Source organism: Natator depressus, chromosome 8 (assembly GCF_965152275.1).
Source record: "Natator depressus isolate rNatDep1 chromosome 8, rNatDep2.hap1, whole genome shotgun sequence".
NCBI lineage: Eukaryota > Metazoa > Chordata > Testudines > Cheloniidae > Natator > Natator depressus.
The window spans coordinates 104,206,185-104,231,310 of record NC_134241.1 but is presented as its reverse complement, the minus strand read 5'-3'; the positions used below and the strand labels follow the sequence as shown (position 1 = coordinate 104,231,310).

Genomic DNA, 25,126 nt, shown 5'->3' with positions numbered 1-25,126 from the left:
AGGCAGGGGTGGATGGATTTTAGATGTTTGCTGAAACCAGTGTGTATTAGGTTAGGGAACATCCTTGTTGTAAACAGGATCAGGTCCCTGGAGGCCTTCCATTTTCATTTCCAGGCTGCTATATGGTACTCTAGGAGCGGCAGGTGCCTTGGCACAATCTCCTCTAGCAATGCCAGGCGCAAGGAGAGTATCTTTGGGAAGTTTTTCCCAGGGAATAGGTTTGAGGGACTCTGATTCTGTCCTAACGTGTGAAGTGCAGTGAGTATTTCTGGTCCAGAGCTCTGTAAGTGGGGCACCCTGATATAGCAGTAAGTTTGTCCAGGCAAATGAAGAAAGCCCTACTAGAAAGATCAGGAATCAGCCACACCGGGGAAGTAAATCTTAGTTTAGCTCATTCTGTGAGATGGATGCGCTGGACGGGTGACAATTCTAGGTCTGTTGTCTCCCTGCTTTGTTGTCCATCACCTAGCTAGATCTGCAGCACCTTCCCCTTCTCGCTTTGATTGTAGTAAACCATTGATATTGCTATCCATCCAGACGCTGGCATGAACGTTGCCGCTTTTGGAGCACGTGGTAGTGCTTACAATGTCAATACCAATCTCTGAATAACACAACTTTTCAGTTGTGTCATCTCTCATTACCACATGGGCTTTCCTTAGGCTCTTACTTGTCTCGTGTTCAGAATTTTGACCTTCCCTGTTAATTAAACAGAGACTTTTCTCCAGCCAGTGATTGAGTTATCTAGTAATACCTGCCTAAAGCCATCATAATAAAGGACAGAAGTTCTTTTTAATGCAAATGATTTGGTTCCAGATGTTTTGATCACGTTTAACGATGGCTCAGATTAACCAGAGATTGGATTAAGTAACAGGCTCTCTCGGCTGCTTTTCCTAATCAGCATGACTGTGTCTTTCCTCGAGATTGCTTTCTTGTGCGGAGAGTGTAGCTTCCAATTTTTCACTACATGGCTTGGATGTACTTTCAATAAAAATAACACAAACGCAAATCAGATTAAGAACCAGGGAGACTAAAGGCCCTCTCCTGGACTGCAGAATTCCTTTCTTTGATCCAAAACCAGCCTGCCTGCCCTGCGCATGTTGTTCCTACCTGTGTCTGACGTTCTAGGAAGGGAGTATTCAGGCATGCATGGGAGCTTGAGATGTTGAAAGTGACGGTTGTGTAACTTAAGCAGGACGTCTCCGGCAACTAAACCTCAAGTCTTGTAGGGTTCTGAGCAAGTACCTGCATGAAGAGGAAATATCTGATAGCAGGGGGCTCTTTGATCTATCAGAAAAAAGGCCCAACGAGGTCCAACCACCGGATAGTCCAGGCTAGAAAACAAGGTGTGAATTTATAACTGTTGGGCAAAAAGCACAGTCCACGCCCAGTTATTAAATTCATCAGTTTTAAAGCTTTATTAAAGGAATTTGGGGATACTATCACCACTTCAGTCAAGCATAAGTAAAACAGAGCAGGATGAGGCAGTGATCAGTGTCCCAAGGTGGGGTAACTGGTAGAACGTTGCTGTCCTCCTCCGCGGCACGCTGGTTCAATCGTGGTGAGGTCCTGTATTGCTCCATCTGTCCTCAACAGTCCACGTTCTTTTATACCCTTCCATGCTTACTAACCATCACACATACGCCATCCTCAGGTTACCTAACTTATCACCCTTATCCATACCTGGTACATTCCGTGCCGTATGCATGCTGCATTGTCACCCCACACTCCTTCGCCTGAATGGGTTACGTTTCCTTGGCACATCTTGATCACACATTTCTTCACTTATATTGTTATCTATGTGGCTTACTACTTCGGCCTAGGTATTTCCCTGTTGGTTTTTTCTCAGTTTTATCTGTCTTTGCAGCATTGTCCATTTTACCCATCACCCTCACGCCCTTGTTTTTTCCATACTGTTATCTATTCATAGCAGGCTACTCACACGACTTATGTATACCTGGTTTCTGATGTGACTCTCCAGTGCTTTAGTTCTCTAACATAAGTCAGGGTGATTGCCACTGGAAGAACTAGGGGCATGGTAGAATCTCCATCACATAGTCGTTACATCAAGTCTGGATGTCTTTCTAAAAAACATGCTCCAGCTGAGCTCCTGGATATGGGCATGATGCAGGAAGTGTGGGGGGAAATTCTCTGGTCTGTGCTATTCAGGAAGTCAGGCTGCGTGATCATAATTGTCCCTCCTGGTCATCCTAAAGTCAGTGAATCAGTGTTCCTGTGTCCACACAGCCTCTGCTAAGGCGTTTATTGCTGGGGGAGAAGGCAGGTGAGAGAGGCTCGCTCTAGTGATTATAAAGGTGATGTGTTTTTCTTCTCTCCCCGGTTTCTCCATGCAGCTCGGATTGGGAAAATGAAACGGAGGAAGCAAGACGAAGGGCAGGTATGTCCCCTCTGCAGCCGGCCTCTGTCAGGATCCGAGGAGGAGATGAGTAGACATGTGGAACAATGCCTTGCAAAGGTAGAGGCGCAGCAGGACCTTCTGCTGCCATTCCCTTCTCCCTACTCTCTCTGCAGTTGCCCTTCCCACCCAGGGCAGAAACCAACCCTGCTGGGTTAAAGGCCAGGGCACAGGGTGCACTGTCTGGGAGCTGCAGTCACCTCATGCCTGGAAGACTGCTCCATATAGGTTCCTGTGTGCCTCATGCTAGAAGCTTTGTTTTCTCATGTCCCCCAAGCCGTGTTAATGAACTCCAGCTTAATAGACCAAACTCTGCAGGTATTTGGCTGCCTGAAGCCTTGTGTAATGTGTTAAGATTCCTGCCTAACACAGGAAGAGTTCTTCTTTTCTGTTCTCTGCCTTTACAGCCATTTTGATGTTGCCCTTTTAAAACAGATTTGTTAAAAATGCCACTTGAGCATTGCACACCAGGAGTTAGGGTCTCTAAAAACTCCTCTGCCACCTTCCCATGGGACGGTAAGCCCTGTCTCTTCATTAGCCTTCCCAAAGACTGAGGAGGAGAGAGGAGTAAACTCCATAGATGTGCTGCAAGGGGGAGAGCGGGCGCTTTTGGCTTTCTGTAGTTTCCTGTTTCTGCCAGTCATGGGCGCTTTACAAACACCCCACAAGAATGTCCCAAGTGAAGCGTGTTTTAAAAACAGTTTTCTGACCAGCCTTTATGAGCCAGGTGTCCTGAGACATCCTTCCGCTTCTGGCCCTGCTGAGGGATCCACCCTGTGGTCCTGGACCAGGGGAGGGTGCTAGTTTCAGTTCAGGGGCAGACGCTTACGAGCTGTGATGTGCCAGACAGGTTGCATTTGGACACATGCCAGGATTGTCCTGGGAACTAGAGCTTAAGTGTCCCTATGTAAAATGGGAACCCTGCTGCTCATTTTCCTGATCCTAAGAGGTCCTGAGCACTCTCAGCTCCCATCGCCTTTCGGGATCAGGCTTGTTGTGGGGAAGCAGATGCTGCTACCCACTGCTGATCTAGCTCCCAGTGGGAGAGGTCCTGACCCCCATGGGAATTTAGGGTGTCTTAGTCTCTGCACCCTCTGCCCGGCACAGAGAGAAGGCTCGTGCATGACTGAGGATGACTCTGTGGACATCGAGAATGAGAACGGCAATCGCTTCGAGGAATACGAGTGGTGCGGGCAGAAGAGGATACGTGCCACCACCCTCCTGGAGGGGGGATTCCGAGGTACGGGTGGCGTTTCAGGGCACCCTGACTTGAGGCACATCTGAGATGCATAGAGGACAGTTGTGCTATGCTTTAAAAAAGAGCATTGAATCAGTCACTTCTCTTTAGAGGGAGGGGTTCAAGCTGCGTAAACATCCACAGTGTTACCTTTCAAGATGGGTGGAAACTTCAAGTTTTGCCAGCACTACACAGGATTGATTTCAGATCTTACCACACCTGGGAAAGTAAGGGTAACATTTTATACTGATCTTAAGTACGGAAGAATTGCTTTACTTCGTATTCAGGAAATGTAGCCGCATAGGAGGAGAGATTGGGAGCAGGTAGAGGGGGAGATCATTTGGGAAGGAATCAATTCCTTGTTTGCACACATTAAAAAATACACTGATATATTTGAAGGGTGGGGGAGAGAAAGAAATGAAATTGTAAAAATTCCCAGCCTGGAATGACGAAAGCTGGTTTATCAGCCGCTGGTGATGTATTGAAGGTGACAGCGAAGTCGCTTTAGCACCTGCATAAAATATTAAAGGGCCGGTTATGCATTTATCACTCCATCCCTTTTAAGGTTGATAAATGAGAATCCAGCAACCTGCTGTGTACCTCCAGCGCTGCAGGCCCTCAGGGCTCCCAGACAAACACATTTTATTTTCCCTCCTTCTGTTCCTTCCCCAGTGACAGGGAAACCAGTTACAGAGGAGAGAGAGAATTATAGCAAAATTTGACCTCATGTGAGCTTTACTGGTGAATGTAATTGTAGCTGGGAACCTGGCCTCTTTCTTCCACTCAGCCCTCTGGCCTCCAACAGCAGGATTTACTAAACTCTTCTCTGGCGTGAACTGCTGGCGCTAAGGAGAGAGAGTCTCACGCACACAGCCCTAACGAGAGCAAAACTGCTGGCTCTGTCCATCCAATGAAGAGGAGGGGATGCTAGATCTTCATGCATCAGCTTGGATTTTAATTTAAAATGTCTCAAGGGGAGAGACTCCCAAGGGAACGAGTCAGACTTACATGCCCAAGCTGTTAAGTGATGCCCTGGCACTCCTGAGCTACTCTTGCCTTCCTCTGGAATTCAGCTGTAACTCGGGAATAGAGGAGCAGATGCTCCGGAGCACAGAGGTTAAGTAGCAGCATGGGGCAGCTTCTCGGTGTTTCTAGCGAAGGCAATGCTCCACACTCCTGGAAATAATTGTTGCAAACGCAGCTTCATTTGCTTACTCACAGGCCTACCCATGGCGCACTAGAAATGCGGTGCAGACCGTTAGATTTTGTTCATTAACATAACTATTGGCATCGGTAGTACAGGGCACGGGATGCTGGCCTGTTCCTGTGGTCTAATCAGTGCTACAGTATTGATTATCCTCTTACTTCAAATGAACAATGACCAGTCTGCCCTATTTCCTGCCCCTCTGTGCTTGCGTGACCTCTCCTCTTCAACCGCTTTGGCTCCTGTGGGCTCTTCTGGGGAGCAGGGTAGAATCCGTCGCTCAGCCCCTGACGCTATCGCTGGGTCACCTCACTCCGATAATATTCACAGTCCTTCTAGCTAATTAACTGGAGTGTCGTATTAACCTTTCAGTCCCAGCCCAGTCACGGGGACGGGTATTTCAAATGATGCTGCAGGTTGCGAGAGAGCTCTACAGCCCATATGATTAAACTTCATGAATGTGCAGGGTCCTTGCTCATTGTTGTCTTTTTAAATGGGTCAGCTGCACAGGATTCTTGAGAATGCAATAGCTCCATTGTATGACTTGGTTAGAGGTTAGCCAACCCATAGCGGCAACGAGGGCCATGCCCTTACCCCTGTAGAGGGCTGCTCCTAGCGTGCATGGACGCTTCCAAACACAGATATAATCGTCACGTCCCATGTTGCAGTTCATCCTCCGAGTGAATGCAGGGTTTCCTTCTGCTGTCTGCAGAACCTTGCCACCTGTCTTGGGGCGGGGGGGGGAGTGGGGGAATGCTGGATGGTAAAAGTGCACGGAAGGTGGCTGGGGAATTGTCACTAGATGATGTGGGGGGAATCAAGCTGGGAATACTTCATAGGATCACAGTAGTCACCAATGGACCCATCGATTGTGGACTCCATTTCCCTGATAGTCCAGCCAGCTATCCAGACTGACCTAGTTCTTACCAAAAGGCCAGGCTGAGTACAAGAGACTTTCCAATCTGATGTTTCCTCTCTCTGCCCTTTGAGAAGGAGAAACCTCTGATCTTCCATGGCTGAAAGAATTCCCCAGTCAAAAAGGGGTGGGGATCCCTACAACGCAGCATGCTCCCTCTCTCATCGGACTCAGCAGTGCCCACCTAGGGTCGGTCTGTCTTTGTGCATCTCTCATGAAAAGTACTCAGCTCTCTCTACATGTACTAGACAGGGCAAGCCAAGCACCAGTGGGTCATTCCCCTGGGGAAATGTGTTCTCCATTCAGCAGGGGAATGTTTTACCTAGAACTCTGCCTAGACTTCCCCAGAACATGCCTGCCAGCTGGTTATCCCTGTTCTAGGCAATGGGAACTCCTGGCTTGGACCAGTCCCTGAATGTGGACGGGGGGGCTGTTTTTCTTAGCCGGAAACAAGTTACAAGTGATGTAAGCCTTTCCCTCCTGTCTGGGCTCCAAGGTCCCCTTGCATGCCTGTCCTCTGACTGCCAGTGTGCTGAGGCTTCCTTTGATAGACCTGCTCTGTCTGGTTTCAGGGGAACTAAATGTAACTCGCTTTTTTCTCTCCCTGTGTTAATGTCGACAACTTCTTTCTGGGACAAAGGGCTCTTAATTTGTATCCCAGCAGTGTGGTGCAGCATTTTGGAGATGCCCTGCAATGATAAAAACTGCTTTATGCAGAATTGGTGGTACCATTATTAACCCTTCCCACTCCAGAACCCATATTTGGCCCAATTCCCTTGGCTGAGAAGGAGCAGTGATGTGGAAATCAAAGGCCTTTTTAGGCTACATGGATGTCGCCAGTGTCTAGAGAGATGACATGGAGAAATGCATAAAACTGGAGGGAGAATAGCTGTCCCTGTGTCTCATCAATTTCCCTTTTAATAGCGTGTGTTGCTCTGAGGAGATGTCACAGCCCGGGGGGGGGTAGGAGACTGTGGCCAGTGTTTATTGCGCAGTTCCAGCTCAGATCTAGCAGGCAGGGTGGCGATACCATCCCCAAACTGGGAACAATCCATAGTTATTGCACAGTTCCAGCTCAGATCTAGCAGGCAGTGTGGAGATATCGTCCCCAAACGGGGAACAATCGGTAGCCTTTTATTTTTTTGGTCAGAATATACAAAAATCACATCAGTGATCACGCTCTTCAGATGTACAAGAGCATAAACTCTGGCAAGTCAAGTGTAAAAGTATAATAAGGCAGGCCAGGAAAGAATTTGAAGAGCAACTATCTAAGGACAAAAATATAACAGCAAAAAAATTGTTTGAGTACATCAGAAGCAGGAATCCTGCTAAACTGTCAGTGGGGCTACTGGCTGATCGAGGTGCTAACAGAGCACTTATGGAAGACCAGGCCATTGCAGAGAAGCTAAAGGAATTCTTTGCATCAGCCTTCACTGCAGAGGATAGGAGGGAGATCCCCACATCTGAGCCATTCTTTTTAGGTAACACATCTGAGGAACTGTCCCATATTGAGGTGTCAGTAGAGGAGGGTTTGGAACAAACTGATAAATTAAAAAGTAATAAATCACCAGGACCAGATGGTATTCACCCAAGAGTTCTGAAGAAACTCAAATATGAAATTGCAGAACTACTATCACTTAAATCAGCCTGTGTACCAGATGACTGGAGGGTAGCTGATGTAACGTGTATTTTTAAAAAAGACTCCAGAGACAATCCTGGCAATTAGAACCCGGTAAGCCTAACTTCATTCCCAGGCAAATTGGTTGAAACTATAGCAAAGAACAAAATGATCAGAGACACAGATGAACACAATATGTTGTGGAAGAGTCAACACTGCTTTGGTGAGGCATGATTTCCCTTTACAAATCTATTAGAATTCTTTGAGGGGGGTCAACAAGCACGTGGACAATGGTGATCCAGTGGATACAGAGTACTTGGACTTTCAGCAAGCCTTTGACAAGGTCTTTCATCAAAGGCTCTTACGCAAAGTAGGAGCCATGGGATAAGAGGGAAGGTCCTTTTATAGAACAGTAACAAATTAAAAGATGAGAAACAAAGGGTAGGACAATGTTTTCACAATGGAGAGAGGTAAATAGTGGGGTCCCCCAGGGATCTGTACTGGGACCTGTGCTGTTCAACGTATTCATAAATTATCTGGAAAATGGGGCGAACGGTGAGGTGGCAAAATTTGCACATGGGATAAAATTACTCAAGATAGTTAAGTCCAAAACTGACTGCAAAAAGATACAAATGATTCTGACAGAACTGGGTGACTGGGCAACAAAATGGCAGATGAAATTCAATGTTGATAAATGTAAAGTAATGTGCAGTGGAAAACATAATCCCAACTAGACGTACAAATGATGGGGTCTCAGTTAGCCGTTGCCTCTCAAGAAAGATGTTGGAGTCACTGTGGAGGGTTCTCTGAAAAGATCAGCGCAATGGGCAGTGGCAGCCAAAAAAGCTAACTAGCGTTAGGAACCATGAGGAAAGGGAGAGACAAGACGGAATATATCGTAATCCGTGGTAGACCCACACCTTGAATACTGCTTGCCCCATCTCCAAAGAGAGAGATTAGAATTGGGGAAGGTGCAGAGAAGGGCCTGGAGCTCTCATATGAGGAGAGTTTTTTTAAAAAAACTGGGACTATTCCGCTTTGGACAGAGAGACGAAGAGAGGATAGGACAGAGGTCTTATAAAATCATGACTGGGGTGGAGACAGTGACTAGGGAATTGTTATTTACCCCTTCACATAACCCAAGACGGGTCACGCAACGGAATTAATAGGCAGCAGGTTTTACACAGAAGGCAGTACTACTTGACGCAGTGCAGCCAGCCAGCCTATGGAGCTCGTTGCCAGGGGATGCTGTGAAGGGCAAAACTATAACGTGGTTCAAAAAAGGTATTTGATAGATTCATGGAGGACAGGTCCATCAATGGCTATTAGCCAAGAAGGTCAGGGATGCAAAACCATGCCCCGGGTGTCCCTAAACCTCTGCCTGCCAGAAGCTGGGACTGGACGAGTGGGGCTGGATCACTTGATAACTGCCCTGTTCTGTTCATTCCTTCTGGGGCACCTGGCACTGGCCACTGTCAGTAGACAGGAGACTGGACTGGATGAACCACTGGTCTGACCCAGAATGGCCAATCTTATGTTCCTAGTCCAGATTTTTCTGCTTTTTGTAGAAAGTACCAGAAAGCAAGTGTGACTGAACACCCCTCTCTCCCCTCCACCCCCAGTGCCGGTCTGCACAGCTCTTCTGTCTAGGAGCTGAGTACTTAGCTCTTAGCGTCTTTGGGTATTCATATTGTCTGTGCCGTTTCCTGGCCCAGAGCTCTTGCACTCTCCAAAACCTGACTGGGAATCGTCTCTTCTGTGATTGGAGAGGCTGTCCTTGAGAATCGGACTCCTCCGTAGGTTGTACATGACTAGTATTGTGATGCCTGGGGATCCCAATCCGGTGCCTTGCACTAGACACTGGGCACACATGGAATAAAGCCCGTCCCCACCCCCAAAGAGCTGAGCGTATGTCCAGAAACAACAGGTGGAAAAAACAAGCCGAAGCCCAGGAGAAGGTAACAGTGACATGATTGTTAGGTGTTACAATCAGCATGCTGGCTTCCTGGCCTTGGAGAGTGGGGTAGGCATTTCATATCGGAATTCGTTGGTATTTGTCGCTGCCTTCACGTTTTGTAAAACACTGGCAATTGTCATCACTAAATCTGTTCGCTAAAACCTGGTACTGTCCTCTTGTGTGTTAACAATTAAATAGGATTCTAGTTCTTTTTCTTCTCCCAGGGGCCGGGTCAGATATTGCAGTAATGGGACATGGTATAGGTCGTGTGGTGCTTTCAGGGAGAGATCTTTGTTTAAACTAGGAATCTGCCTTGAACAGGGAGGGCAATCTTCTTTCTCCTTTTGTCCCCTCCCTCTGCAGCCTCAGAGTAGTGGGGGGAAATCCACAAATGTGCAACATCTGCCAGATGCTGCTTTTAATCAGGTCCTTGTTGTAAGTGAGAGATTAAATAGAAGTCATCTTAGTGAAACTGTTGAAGAGGTATAACACTGCCTCCCCCTAGCAGTAATGGTGTCTGAACACATGTTCCTGAAGTGCAATGTGGGATACCGTGGTTAGAGATTTTGCCCGATATCAGGAGTGTCGTGGGACGAAAACTTGTTTTGAAATATCCTAGCATTGACTACCCATCCATTTACATAACTCTGATCAATGGGGAAAGGTTCTTGCATTAGTCATTTACATCTTCCATTTCTGTTGCTCTTTGTTACAAGGGATTATTTCATGCAATCTGTGTCTAATAAGCTTCGAGCCAGTCTGTATTTAGGCAGCAGCCAAAGCTCAGCGAGTGAAAGCATTGAGTGTTTCCCTCTCTGATTTTTAATGCTCAACATATTTGTACCAGTTCTTCTGTTCCTCTCCAGAATGGATGCACATTATCCCAAGTGTTTACACTGCAAAGTTATCCCTTTAAAGAATTCCTAAGGGAAGTTCAAAAGGGGTTTTTTCTTTGAAACATTCAGTGTCTCTTTTTGTGTGTATGTGTCTGTTACTTGAAAGGAGGAGGGGGGGAGAGGAAAAAAGTGCTTTATCTGAAAAGAATCGCATCAGCTTCGCACTGATAGAAGCCGCTGTCGTCTCTTAAACGGCTTAACGCAGTCAAAAGGCAAGCAGACTTAAAACAGTGTCTTACACAAGGATCGATGGGTGGAACACACAACTGGTAACTGGGGAAAAAAGAGAGAGAGTGAGAGATAACAGTAATGATTGCATGAAGGGAAGCTTGAGGGAGGCTGGTTCTTTGTAGCAGCTTCAAAGGTGCTTGGACTGATGCCTGAGCAAACTGTCCTCAGGAAGTCACCGTTCCTGTAACTCTGTGGGAGATGGATGTACCCCCGCCCTTTTCGTAGCAGATGGGGCAAGTAGATCAGGGAGCGATGGGTTAGCAGCTCCTGTCTGCATCACATTTATGGGGGGATTTTGGTCAGTTGGCATCTCTTGTCATTCCTTCAGCACAAGGTGGTTGTCTGAGAGGGGAAGGATCAGGGTGGAAGGTGGGGAGCGATTGGGGATGCAGGCCAGGGAGGGGGGACGGTATGTCAGTTTATCGATCGCACCTCAGCCAGGAGAGCTGCAGGCGCAGCGCTCTGAGCAGGAGCGGCAGCGTGCTTAATGTGATTGAAAGGCAGTTAAAATGGCGGTGACCTTTTCAGGGGGAATTAGATTGCCTGCCAAGAGTGGTTAGAGGGAGTGATAACGCCAGCTTGAGGAAGCTGTCCAGTCAACTTCAAAGAGAGAGAGACAGAGACAGGAAAAGCAAGCTAGCAGCAAGTACCATTTAAACTACGAACCGCCCTGTCTGATAGAACAGAGATTGCTGTCCTTTTTAGATATGAAAGAATTGAAGAATTGTAGCTAAGTTCTCTCAACCTGCCCATTTCCCCCCACCCTTCCCGCGGGCACAGTAGTGAGCCACTCACCCAGTGCTTTTATGGGTTTCTTTTCCTCAAGCAGATCAGATGCCTAGAAAATAACGTAGAGGGGAAGCCTTTGAATTCATTAAAACAGTAAGCAAGGCATTTTCAGGACAGGATACTTTCTAACGAAGATCAACCAGACAGGAACCTGACTAAGACGGATTGCAAGACTCTGAGGGGAAACCCACAGGGCGTATTTAATTCTTGAGTTTCTCTTTGTTTCCCCCCTTCTGAGATGGCACGGGATTTATAGCCAGCTCCAGTAATGTCCTTAAGAAGAGAAGAGCCCGCCCCCACAGGCGGTCCAGGTCTCCTCCCTGAGTACAGCATCAGTTAGTGTATGCAGGGGGCTTGATGAAGCCTGATATACTGTGACAAACCAAAGTCACTCCGGGGTGCTCATTTGCTTTGGCTCTTGTGTCGCATGCAATCAGTGCAGCTGCTTGAAAAGTGGAACTTATTAAAATACAAATGCCTGAAAGTTTCCAGCAGATTTCTGCAGTCCCACTGTCAGCTCTTGGTGAATCCTTGCAGTACCAAGGCATGCTTCGGCAAATGTCGTTAGGACAGCCTTTCTGCAACAAATGCCGATCTGCTTGTCTGGAAACGAGGGGAAGCGCGGTGACAGTAGCTGTGGACTCTTCCACGGCCTGTGCTTTATTTAAATGTGTGTTGTACTAGAAGAGTGCAAACAAACATGAAGATGAGATCTCCGCCCAAATCATCTTGCACCCCAAACGAACGCATGTGGGGGCTGAGGTGAACCATAAAGCAGATGATGGAACAACACTCAGCGCCTGTCTGGTAGCTCCATACTGATGGTTTTAAATTAGAATGGAATCTGAAGGCAGGCTCCAAAATCGAGGAGAAAATATGGATCTCTTGCCCTTCCAAAGCATTTTTTACCCCAAGATCTCAAAACATTCAGTTTCACAACATCTCACTGAAGTGCTTATCATTCCTGTTTTACAGATTAGTAAACTGAGGCACACAGCAGTGACTTCCCCTGTGTCATGCATGCAGAGATCTGGCAGAGCCCCAGGGTTAGCACCTCCAATTCCTGACCTACACCCCATCTAGCAATCAACAGCTTCTTCTGTCTCAACCAAAACCAAACCCGGCATACAGGAGAGCCTGCAAAGATGATAAAACCCTGCCTCCCTCCATCTGTCCCAACGAGTTAAAGTTGCAGTTAAGGTCAAGCCAAAGAGAGAGGAAGCAGGGCAATACATTTAGAGAGACTTGGCAGTGACGTTGCTCGTGCGTGAGTGGCGAGAGAGTGAAATTTCCCAGGAGACTGGCCAGGAAATGGAAGGTGTCTGTAGTGTCTTCAGAGCCCTCTGGATGAATGAATTAGTAACCAATATCGTTAGCCCTGTTTCTGCATTGACTAGACAGGGTACCCACTGAGAGAGTAGAGTGAACCTGAAGTCGGATGCAAGAGTCTCCAGCAGAAGAGTGCAGGGAGGGGTATGAAGTCTTTAATCTCCCGCTCCCTCCTGATCCCGGCTTGAAATGTCCTTCTCTGTGTCACTTTTTTCCATTGCCAGCCTCCCTTTTGGCTTTGCCCCTCAATTAAAATGTCTTAACACGGTATGTACATGTAATCAACTCTCACAATCTTGCACTGTTACAACCCTTGCCCTCCCAAACTACTTTTGTCATCTTTGCTTTTGTCTAAGACTTGAAGTTCTTCTGGGTAAGGATCTGTTGTCTAGTTCTGTGTGCTGCACTGGTGCTTTATGTGTGCCCATCCCCAGTGAGCGCTCTTTCCAGGGACGCAGTTCTTAACACAGCTTCACACCGCATCTCCAGCTCTGCTGTGTAAAATGACATTTGTCTTTGCGCTGCTCCAAGTGATGGAAAAGTCTCAGTCTTGCGTGCATTGACACTTGCTCTTGAGTGGGAGAGGCAGAACTTTGTCCATGAGGTGGTTCTTGATCTCTGAATGCAGAAAAGGACCAGTTTGTTGTGGACCCTTGTTAAAGAAGTGAAATTAACAAGCAAGAGTAAAGCTTTCCCGGAAGGGTTTTCTCAGTGTGTAGGAATTGAGGGAGAGGTCTGTTCAGTGGCCATAAAGTAGCCAGGCAGTAGTATTAAAAGGGTTGGTTTTAATGAGGAGGACAGAGAGATAAGGGGAGGATGTGCTTAGAAATTGTCCAAAGCCCTAGCTTACACACAAAGAGCATTGTATAACCCACAAAAAGAAAAGGAGGACTTGTGGCACCTTAGAGACTAACCAATTTATTTGAGCATAAGCTTTCGTGAGCTACAGCTCACTTCATCGGATGCATGCAGTGGAAAATACAGTGGGGCGATTTTATATACACAGAGAACATGAAACAGTGGGTGTTACCATACACACTGTAACGAGAGTGATCAGGTAAGGTGAGCTATTACCAACAGGAGAGGGGAAAAAAAACCTTTTGTAGTGATGATCAAGGTGGGCCATTTCCAGCAGTTGACAAGAACGTGTGAGGAACAGTGGGGAGGGAATAAACATGGGGAAATAGTTTTACTTTATGTAATGACACATCCACTCCCAGTCTTTATTCAAGCCTAATGTAATGGTGTCCGGTTTGCAAATTAATTCCAATTCAGCAGTCTCTCGTTGGAGTCTGTTTTTGAAGTTTTTTTGTTCAGAATTGTGACTTTTAGGTCCGTAATCGAGTGACCAGAGAGATTGAAATGTTCTCTGACTGGTTTTTGAATGTTATAATTCTTGACAAAAAGAAAAGGAGGACTTGTGGCACCTTAGAGACTAACCAATTTATTTGAGCATAAGCTTTCGTGAGCTACAACTCACTTCATCGGATGCATGCAGTGGAAAATAATTGATTATATCATATCGATAACATTTAGCTCTCACATAGCACTTTACAAACATTAATAACACTCATTATGGAACACACTATGCAAAATGTGTGAGATCAGTGCTCTGACTGTACTTAGATGCATTTTTTAATGGGACACTGCAAAGTTAAAAATCTTTTTTCCAATTCTTCTAACCAAGGTGAAGCATATCCTAATACATTAAAGTCCAGTGTACTCTTCAGCATTTGATGCAGTATGTTTACATCAATTTTTATAATGAAACTAGACTAGTCAGCTTCATTTTGGGGTTCTCAGTCAATGACCCAATGCATAGGGAGGGTTTACATCTCAAGAGACTGTTTATACTGTGATGGTGTTTGTTTGTTTTTTTGTTTTTTTTATTACAAGTTTCAGTTTAATATTAGTCTTTATGGAAATTTAAGAGAACTTAAATTTTGTGCTCAAACTGCTGTACAGTGTTTGTTTAAAGGGAGATGATCAATTAAACACTAATGTCTAATGATTTATCTGTCGTGTGTAACACCTAAGATCACTGTAGCTGGGAAGAGATTTGGAGGGGGAATATTCTCTCCTTCAACTTGCTCAGCTCATTTGACAGTGTTTTGAGTGCAGTCAGTTCCCCTGTTGTGTGTGAGTGGGTCTGTCACACAGCAACAAGGGAGGGAGAAAAATTAATTAAAAATAAAAAGGAAAAGTGGTTGTAAAACTACCAAAATTGGCAGGGAGAGTCAAGGGGCAGGCCTAGCACCTGAAACTACTCGGTTGTTGAAATTGACTAGATTTCAAGTTGACAGCATCCCTTTAAACTTCTATTTTCCTAGATGTTAGACATACAGTATAAGATCATCCGGTCCCATCTGCTGCACACACAGAGTTGCTCCCTCCAATCCATTTTTCTAGTGCTTTGTCCAGTCCTGCTTTGAAATTCCCAGGCTTTAAGATAGTCATTTGATAATTTTTCAAACCGTCTGCAGTTTTGCTAGAACTGCAGCCTACCTCTTGGACTCTCGGGTCAAACTTCAGCCTTAACCACCAAGTAGCTGATTGACATGATTTTAATAGCATTTTAGAATACAGTTGTTAAGTCTGGGGCAGTGAGATTTTTCTAAAGGAAAAGCGCGTGCGGGTCTCAATGGCTCTAAACAGCTCCTGTCTCTGCATGTCGTCTCTTATGCTAGGCGGTGAAACGCATTATCGAGTAGTGCCCGGAAAGTGGCTAACTGCGTTTGACACACGCCAACTCCCTGCCTCCACACTGGATAATTGCATTGTCAACTGTTCAGCAAAGTGGCAGGTGACACTGCAGCCCGATTGATTGTCCTAGCATCGAGGCTTCTAAGGCTGTCAGCTACCCAATCGATAGAGTTTACACAAGACACCGTGACTGCATCTGTAACTAATTTCAGTTTGAAACTCACAAGACACCGCTATCCCTGTTCCCTGGCTTGTAGTCTGATTCACTTGCATCCTCTCCCTGGGCCGGGAAGTTGCTTTTTCCTTTGAAAGTGCATCTTGGTTTTTTTGTTGTTGTTGTTTGTTTTTTTTCTTTTGGAGCAGCAAGTGAAGAAATCAATGGCGTGTTTTGTGGTTTCAGATTTGAGGGCATTACTGCACATGGCTAACTAGCATCTCCAGTTTCGCAATCAATAGGCTGATCAATTGATTAAATTAACACTGATTTTCTTTCTTCTTTCTGGCCTAGAAAAGAATTAGTTTGGAGTAGAGCATGCGGGTTTGGCTTATGAAATTTAGGCCTTGTTATTTCAGCCCGTGACTGTTTCCACCCACCCTCCTCCACCCACAAATAAAATCTCTCTGCCTATCATTACTTAAAGCAAATGACAATGGGGCCTGCGGCTGGCGATGGCCTTGGTAAGCTGGGGTGTCGCTTTCAGCTGTTCACCAGCCTCGCTGCTTCATGCTCGGCTGCTTTAGAAAAGGCATTCTCTTGGCTCCTCTGTGCTGCTTTATTATTGGCAAAGTTGCGACATTCCTGTGATCCCTGTCAGCGGTGCTTATTGATCCAGTGATGTGAATCTGCTTAGTGATTCAAGATTACTTTAATTCCCCTCGTCCCTTTTTTGTTTCCACCCTCTCGCTACGGGAACTAAAGCTTTCAGAGCCACCCTTCTTCGATCATGGAAATCAAGCCAATGGCTGCTAAGACCATGGTTCTGATTCTTCTTTTGTATTGCAGCAGTGGAGTTTGAATTGCAGCTTTCCAAATAGATGCGAAGCTGCAGTCTCGTCCCTCAGTGTGTTACACAGGCACAAAGCTCCAGGAAGCTAGGTAGGAATTGCCATATTGGATCAGACCACTGGGCTGAGTGTCCACTTCACTGCCTCCAGCCGCAGCCTCCAGCTGATGCTTCACAGGGAGACATGAAAGAAATCCCTGTGATATTCCTAGCCAATGCCACAATGTGGTGTGCGGGAGAAAACAATTCCTTCCCAACCCCTGCAGTGATCAGCTCGTGTCCTGACCCATGTGTTTTATTTCCCTTATATTGGCATGTATTGCTACCAAATGTTGTTAGTGGCCATAATGCTATGCAGCGCTTTCATAAAAGCCATCTGTTCTTCTGGTTGTTAGTAAAGATCACTACAGGTCTCTAGGATACTGATTTTCAGTCTAGTGTCCAAACTGCACACTCTTACCTACCAGCTCGGGGGTAACCTGGGAGGGACACATCTACTGGACGGGTCTGTGCAGATGTGCTCTTCTGTGTCCATTTCCCTCACAAATTGCAATTTCATGTGAACTGGATTTGGGTTCCTGACATCACTTGGAAATACAGTTCTGTCCTGTAAACGGCTTTCCATGATCTTGATATGTACATTTCCCCTGGTGAAAGTTGCTAGCAGAATACCTGTATATTAAATCCTATGGTACAGGGGAGTAGAGGAACCATTTGACTGTCTGATAATTGGATCCGGTGAAACATTATTGATCTGGAGAAAGATGGCTGATTAGGATGGCCTCCTCTTCTGCTCCCCTCTGTAAAAAGAGAAAGAAAAAGCGTTCTGTTTCCTTCCAATGCACTGTTTAAAAATAAAGCCACGTCTGTGCCATCTTGTTCTCTTAGCACTAGTTTGGGCTATTTCAGCAGCTGAGGAAATAAACCCAGGGTAGAGCTGTTCTTAGGAAGCCTGTGAGGGCCTGGCGGTGTCTCTGCATAAAATGCTTTTATTGCCTTCTTTGTTTTTGCTCTCCAAGGAGCCGGTGAGTGACATTTCTTTAAGAAAATATAGTGCGTGTGCTAGAAGGGGAGGCTTTGCTGAGGCGAGTTATTGCAGTGGGTGGTGTTGGTTGGGGGTAATTAGCAAAACCTACAGTCTTGGAAACTTACAGGAGGCTTTTTCTTCCTGAACTTGTGGAAATTACCTGTGAGCAGCACAAAGGCTTCTCTTCCAGCCAACTCAGCCCCCATCAGGCCTGAGCGCTACAGAGTTGTGTTTGGATTCAGACCCGCTTGTTAAATGTTTTATTTTTGAAGGAGGAATTGAGAATTGTATAATGTTCCTGACAAGCGTTCAAGCCCTCCCTCCTTGGAGCCCAGCAGCTAGAACGCAGATCTCCTTCACGAGGGTGTCCCAAGCACTCACCAGCTCGATCCCAGCCTACAACCCGGGTTTCATGCTTTGGTCTGTTGCCTTTCCCGTCCCTCTGGTCAGTTAAGAATTGGGTGGTGCAGTCCCTATCAGCTCAGCTTGCTGAGGGTCTGAGCAATGGAGATGAAAAGTGGGACCCTTCAGGAATGCCAGGAGGGATTTTGTCCTTTAGAGTCCAGTCTCTGTTCTCTTTGCGTACGGTGCCTAGCAGAGTGAGGTCGCGGTCCCTGAGTAGGGCAGCTAGGCACTACAGGAATACAAATAACTGCAACATGGCAGGGAGCACAGAACTGAAGGGTTAGTGTCTCCTGTTGGGTTGGCATTTGTAGCGCACACCAAACAAATATACTTAAAACTGAACAAACGAGCTCACCCGCTGGGACTGAGTTGAGTGGTGGAGCCTGGGCCAAGGAGGGCTTTGCCTACCGTGCTGGGTTGTGGTCATCTCCGTCTGCATAACTTTGCTTCATTCCGTTTCCAGCTTTGCCAGCCTCCAAGTAGATTCAGGGTTCCTCCCTGCAAGAGCTGCTGCTGATACTGCAAACAAGTGAAGCAGCGTCCGCTGTCACTTTGAGCATCTGTTGTCAGTTCCTATAGGAGAAACACACAAGCTTGAATTCAGGTCCCTTGTAAAATCTCTTTATTCTCTAAATCTGTAATCTAAATCAGATATTCAGTTAATGACTTGTGATCTTAGACAGCTTGAGTTGTATACCCTGAAAATGCTAGGATGAGCTGTACTCTAAGGGCATGTAGAGGGAGGTGGCATTTGAGGAAGACCGTGTGACATACAATGTTGGAAAAGTCATTCCAGATACAAGGGGCAACCTCCAGGCTTGGGAGAAGACACAGGGGTGCTGTGGAAACTTGTGTGAGAAGAAACGAGCACTTTCTGCCAGGTATCCATCTCCATGTATAGGAGGCTCTGGGAAGCACTTCCATTTTCCTTCGAGCCTGCGGCCTGCATGGTAGCCAAGATGTGTACGAAATAGGCCTCCTTGGTTTCATATTGCAAAGCTTCACATCCGTATTTCAGTGGCAGTGTTACTTATTCTGAGCTCCTAGAATATTCAGAAATAACTGGATCTTGTGCTAAGGGCGATTACTCTGAGGCCAGCCAAAGTAACGCTATATACACCATTCCGGAGGGCTGCAGACACTCTAGGTAAGTGATCTTGATAGGTACATTCTGATTGATGGGAGAGTTTGTCTCCCAAACTGTCACATGGTTTATAAAGGTGCCACTCAACAGCAGTGCTGGAATTGCTTGTCAGTGCACCTGGCTACAAGAGCAATGGGGATAGGAGACAGAGCTGTAACTTTGTTTTTTCTTGGCTTAATGGCCCCAGTGTCTGACCTACCTGCTCACTCTTGTTTGTCTGACCCTTAAAGAGGCAGCTAGGATTAAGACTGTCAGAGAATTGCACTGCTTTAGCACCTGGAGGGTTAGTGTTATCACAGAGGGCAGCATATGAGTGTCTGCTGCAGACAGAACACACAACATAAGCAGAAGAATGCTTCAGCTAGAAAATGGAATGATGTGACAGGGTTCATTTTTAATCCGAAAGCAGTGTAATTACAATGCACTTTGGGCCTTATCCTACTCTCCTTTCTTGTATAATCCATGGCTTCTCATGTGAGTAGTGGCTGCAGGATCTGGCCTCTTACAAATTCGCAGATCAAACTTACACCTTAACTTTCAGGTGACCGCCATGACTTTATTAGCATGTTGGCATAAAGTTCAGTCCTCAGAACTGTCCTCTCTGTGAAGAGGAGAGAGGCATTGGTGTTAAACCTCTGTAGGTGGCTTTGCCGATAACCGTGAATTACTGTGTCACCTACAGACAACTAAGCCAGCCCAGAATAACCCCTCTCATGTTCCATCGCATTGTAATGAGCCATAAATCAGCTGGGTGTAACGATGTGATGTGGTGTCTCCTGGAGGTTCACATTTTGTTCTAGTACAACAGCCTCGATTTTAAAAGTGCCACCAAGTACACCCTACGCTCTGCAGCCATCCCCACACTCCGTTGCATATTTTCCCTGTTTCTGGATGGCAGCATGCCCATGGCAAAGGGTAAGCAGGAGGTGGGAGTTCTGAGCCCTTTTTACACTGAGTGAGTTAGGATCACACCTGCTTCTATCAGGCCTTCCTTGCATTTAGTGGTCCTCTTGATCCATTTATAACAGCACTTGTCCAGAAATCTGGTTTGAATGAACCTGAGATGAATAATTAATGTCAAGCGGTTCAGACGTCAAATATTTGAACAGCTGCTTGGGTGTTTTTGCTGGCTTTGTGCAGGGAGGCAACACCAGAAAAGTTACATCAGGAGGGAGAAGTTAAAACTCTGGCTTCAAACCCTGACCTATCAGAACTGGCCTTAAAACTAACCTTCCCTTGGGTGAAACATGTTTGAAAGTATGTGTGATGGGCCATCGGTTTCACAAGTTGATCTCGGGTCAGGTTGTGCGTTGCCTCCTATTCTCTAGCATTCTCCTATATGTAGTGGCAATTCCAGGATCAATGGTCTTGTTGTTCAATCTTGACACCTCTCAGAAACATGTTTTTCCCTTGGAGAACAGGAACCTGTGAATTTCTAAAACTGATCAATAGCATTGCTTATATTTTGACTTGCCCACTAGGTATGGGGTTTGCTTTTGTTCCACAGACCGTGAAATACAGTTCCTGACTCAATTTTGTTGACAATGCATAATCTATAACCACTCACATTCTTGTTACAAGAATCCTGTCTCTTGTTTGGTAAAATTAGGTGAAGTCAGGATTGTGTGTTTGAAAAATGCCTAGGGCAGGGTTACCTGGGATTAACCTCTGAGTGTGCCGCTCCAGGCCCAGCACTGGGAGCCCTCAGCTGATCAGTGTGGAAAACATGCCCTCCAGCCTCTTCTCTGAATACCCCTGTGCTGCTACACATCTGAATGTTTACAGTGGGCTCCTGGTTTGAGGAGGCTGCCCTGCTTGGCGTGTCTTTCTAGCTACGTCCGATCTTAATAAAGTATCTTCTTTCGTAACACCCCTTCATGGCTTCCCACACCCGTCGTCCTCCTCCCCTCCCCATGAGGTGCTGGCCGGCCCCTGCTACCCGTCACTGCATCTGGACAGCACTGCTCCCATTAGTACCATTAAACCAAGGTTTTCAAAAGTGAGTAGCAATTTTGGGTACCCAAGTTGATGTGGCTTAAAGGGCCTGACTTGCAGGAAGCGCTGAGTACCTGCCCCTAAACTGAGGCATCCAAAATCACTAGTCTCTTGGGGTTAGTCTGAACTCAACTAGCACTAAAGAGACGACTAAGGGGGGATATGATAGAGGTCTATACAATCATGACTGGTGTGGAGAAGGTAAATAAGGAAGTGTTTTTTTTACTCCTCATAACACAAGAACTAGGTGTCACCCAATGAAATTAATAGGCCGCAGATTTAAAACAAAAGGAAGTACTTCTTCACACAGCACACAGTCAACCTGTGCAACTCGCTGCCAGAGGATGTTGTGAAAGCCAAGACTATAACAGGGTTCAAAAGAGAACTAGAGTAGTTCATGGAGGATAGGTCCATCAGTGGCTCTTAGGGTTGGACAGGGTTGGTGTCCCTAGACTCTGACTGCCAGAAGCTGGGAATGAGCTCTGGCTCTGTTTCAGGGCAGGCTTCATGGGAGGGATAATACCTTTACTGTGAATGTGATAGAGAACATTTCTGAGCTAGTGTTTTCCAAAGCTGGGCAGAGTCGGGAGCTAGCAAAGGAGTTGTTAGTGCCATCATTATTAGCCTTAAAAAGGATTTCCCCATGCACAAATGAGAGTTGTTGAGGATGGGGTTCGGGTTCTGAAATCAGATGCCTTAATGTTGGTAAGCTACACCACCGAAGCCAGGCTGTGTACTCTTAAACTCTGACCATGAGCCACCGGAGTATTTGGCTTGGACGATTTAGAAACCAAATAGATGAGAACCTGCTTGTTTCCTGTGCGTGGCATCCTTGCAGAGGGACGGGCAGATAGAGGAAACAAAGGAGAAATCCCTTTTACACTCAATTGACCCCTGACACCACCACCACCGCCCTCAGGTACTTGTTCCAAGTATTCATTATCTGGCTAACATTCAAATCACTTCTGGGACTGACCAGTCACTGCTCCAGCTTTGCATGATTTGTGTTTCCCACCTCTTTGAAAGAAAAATGAAGACCTGTACGTCCAAAGCTTATGGCCTTTGAGAAGTGATGGGCTACAGTAATGCCAGGTGCAGAAGATGGTGTTACTGGAGGTTTAATGTCATGCTTGTAAATTACCACTACATCTCTCACTGTGAGTTCTCAGGCAGCGTTGAAAGAACATCCAGCTCATCTGACAGGTCTCTCGTATTACTTTAAATCTTCTCCCAAACATTCTGATGAACTGAAAGAGTCGAGATTTAGTGGATGAGGCATTGCTGTGAGAGAAGGAAGCTTAGGATGTACTTTGGCCGCCAGCATACAGCACGACTCAGCCCGTACTTGAAACGCATCGGATGGGCTTGGCTGGCAAAGGCACTGCCCCAGCCAGGCTGCAGGGCTGGCCCGTATGCTTCTGAAGGCTGTGCCACTTATCACAAAGCCGTGCCTTGCTTTCAGAAGCAGGTGTTGGGTGCTGCACTTATCCAGGTGTCAATAATGGCAGTTTGGCAGCTCTCGTGAAAATTTAAAGCTGGTCGTTGCTTTGGGGGCAGGGACTGGTTGAGTTAATCTGGAGAGGTGATCCTGAAAACTGATGGAGTGCTAAAAGTGCCACTTTTTAAAGGCCCTCGTTTTATACAGGGGAAGAGAAATATCAAGTCTTTATAAACAAATTTTATTAGCAGCTTAACTGATACCTTGTACATTCTCAGAGACTGACAGTGACATACTGCATTCGAGTGGTGTCCTTGGAAAGAGATCTGTATCCTGTCTAGCTCCCACTGGGGATATAGCCAGCTAGAAATACTGCTCCACCACCATGGGGGGGGTCAGGGAGGGGGACACAGATCCGGTATTGACAGCATAAACTGGGTTGAGAGCACACTGGACTGGGAGAAGAGTCAGGCCCTTGTATTGTCAAGAGGGTGACTCGGGGGATGGAGGGACTTCTGTTTTTATGGGGTGCAATTAATAATCCTTCCCAAATTCAGTATCCCTAACTGAAACTCACCACCTCTTTTCCTCCTGGGCGCATTCACACTGCACAAGAGGCCTTTGCTCTCAAAGCCCAATTAAAACTGGCTTAAGGAACACGCTGACATGAGCCAGAGTTATTGATCTGGTACCAAAATGTTTTGACTCTGGTACAGCCCTTCAACACAGAGGGAGGATGGCCTTGTGGTTATGTACTGGGTTGGGACTCAGGACATCTGGGTTCATTTCCCAGCTCTGCAACAGACTCCCTGTGTGACCCTGGGCAAGTCACTTAATTATTCCGTGCCTCGGTTTCCCCACTGGTCAACAGAGATGTTGAATTGTAACTGTTTGGTGTAAACATTCTTGCTGTGTTTGTACAACATTTAGCTCAAGAGAACCTGATCCTGCCTGGCATGCCCATAAAGCGATTAACAACAATGCTTGAAGATGCTTCTTGCCTGTGTTGGCTCTCTCCTAAAGATTAGCACTTCTTATGTGGCTTCCGAAGTACTTTCTACTAAGCATGTGAGGGGGCTCAATCCTGCGAGAGCCTGGGCATCCTCAGCTCCCCTGGGAGTTAGTCAGGGGCACTTAACACTTCACAGGATCTGGGCCTGTGCAGCACTTCATACTTCAACAGGGATTTTGACTGCATAAGAAGCGCTCGTTAGCACCCTTAACATTCGTGTGTTCCTTATCTGCTTCCCAGAAGTAGTTTTATTCTCATTCATGAGCATTTAATATTGGACAAAATTAAGCCGAGGACAACACTCGTTACAGAAATGGGTGTCTGTTTGGTCCCACGGATAGTCCTCATAATGAAGATGCAATTCACTGTTTTCCACTGGCCTTATCTCCTCGTGTTTGGCTGAAATACCACGTGATGAACAAACTTAGCTACACCCAGTAACTTATTTTGGTGCTTGAGCTTTCGGCCATGAGTGAGATACACCCCCGATAACCCTCAAGCTCCTCTTTTTCCTTGCTACAAAAGTAAAGTTATGATGAGGGTGATGGAAATCTCTCAAATTCCCTTCATAATGGAAAATTAAACTGTCTCCTTCTTTCTGATGGACAGCATAAACCCACGAAATGTCAAAGCATTTCCTGCCGATATGTTTATGTACTGTCCTGTTCCTAGAGAGGTCCCATGAGAGAGATCCAGAGGAGTCGGTGGCACTGGTTCCTGCGGCTAATCTGTTCAAAACACGTGACTGAGCTCTGAAGGATAGCCCACACAGCCTAGCCTCTGTCCTAGGATTTCTTTCAAGGGATCTCCTGCTGTTGCTCTGTGAGATGTTTTGCTACGGCGCAGTGATTCGTGATATAGTCCACCCATTTTATTCCCTCCAGGTTCTGGATTCATTATGTGCAGTGGCAAGGAGAATCCGGATAGCGATGCTGATCTCGACGTGGATGGAGATGACACGCTGGAATACGGGAAACCACAGTATCGTTTTTGAGAGGTTCTTACTCAGTGGAACCATAGCCATGTGTCTGTTTCTGAGACCGTGATACAGCATTGCTCTGTGTAACGTTGAGTGAGCCAGGCTCAGCCCCTGTGAGAAATGCCAGCAGCTCCCCACACCGCAGCTCAGATGTTCCTTGGTCCAGGAGCAGTCCCCAGTACGCATATCTGCTTTGCAGTTCCCTTTCACTCCCATTAAAGAGTCTCCCCTGGTCATCATTTCTCACCCCAGACCCAGCGGGTGAAGCACATAGGAAAAATATCAGACACTTGATCCTTTGGGTTATTTTCCCTAATGTCTCTGACACAACACTTCCATCTCCTTTTTTCCTGCTCTCAGATTTTCCCAAGATGCATTCTGCTCCAGGAGTGTCAGAAGCTCCCTAAAAGCAGGGGGCCACCAGGACCTGAACCGTGGCCCTTCCCCTTCCCCCAAGCCCCGCCCCTGCACTGCCTCGTCCCTGCTCCCAGGCCACCTTCCCCTCCCCCCCCCCCCCAAGATCCCACCACCTGCTCACTCCTCTCCGCCCCTACCCTCCCATTGCTCATCCTTAAGGCCACTAAAAGGTAATGGGGCCATGGTCTGCCCACCCCCACCCGTCTTCCGGCGCACTTGCTCTGCTCCAACTATTTGGTTAGGACTGGAGCTCCTCCATCCAGAAATTGGGGCCAGAGCAACTGGACTGTACCTTGCATCTCCAGTAGTTGTTCAATGCAGGCATCTAGCAGGAGCGGGAGCAGCCACGCGATCTGAATCCCCTGAAGGCAGTGTTTACGCTCTGACATTTGGGGGTGGTGAGACTTATTGT

At 46.6% G+C, this 25,126-nt stretch overlaps 1 protein-coding gene and 1 long non-coding RNA gene across 7 annotated transcripts in view; one reads left to right on the top strand and one right to left on the bottom strand.

Moving 5' to 3' along the window:
• Window positions 1-25,126, top strand: part of RNF220 (ring finger protein 220) — a 329,460-nt gene that overhangs the window by 264,991 nt on the left and 39,343 nt on the right. For 3 of the 5 annotated variants that reach the window (XM_074961894.1, XM_074961895.1, XM_074961898.1), the window contains 3 exons: window positions 2,352-2,473; window positions 3,521-3,653; window positions 24,203-24,299. In XM_074961894.1, the coding sequence (XP_074817995.1) occupies window positions 2,352-2,473; window positions 3,521-3,653; window positions 24,203-24,299 (352 nt within the window). The remainder of the gene's footprint in view (window positions 1-2,351; window positions 2,474-3,520; window positions 3,654-24,202; window positions 24,300-25,126) is intronic. The other 2 variants (XM_074961896.1, XM_074961897.1) reach the window with 1 other exon arrangement.
• LOC141992603 (uncharacterized) lies at window positions 16,060-25,099 on the bottom strand. 2 transcript variants are annotated; one of them, XR_012640621.1, is made up of 3 exons: window positions 25,007-25,099; window positions 18,085-18,302; window positions 16,060-17,097 (listed from the first exon to the last, which is right to left on the bottom strand). It is a non-coding gene; the product is annotated as an uncharacterized LOC141992603 (long non-coding RNA). The 2 variants fall into 2 exon arrangements; XR_012640622.1 differs by having other exon boundaries at window positions 18,138-18,302.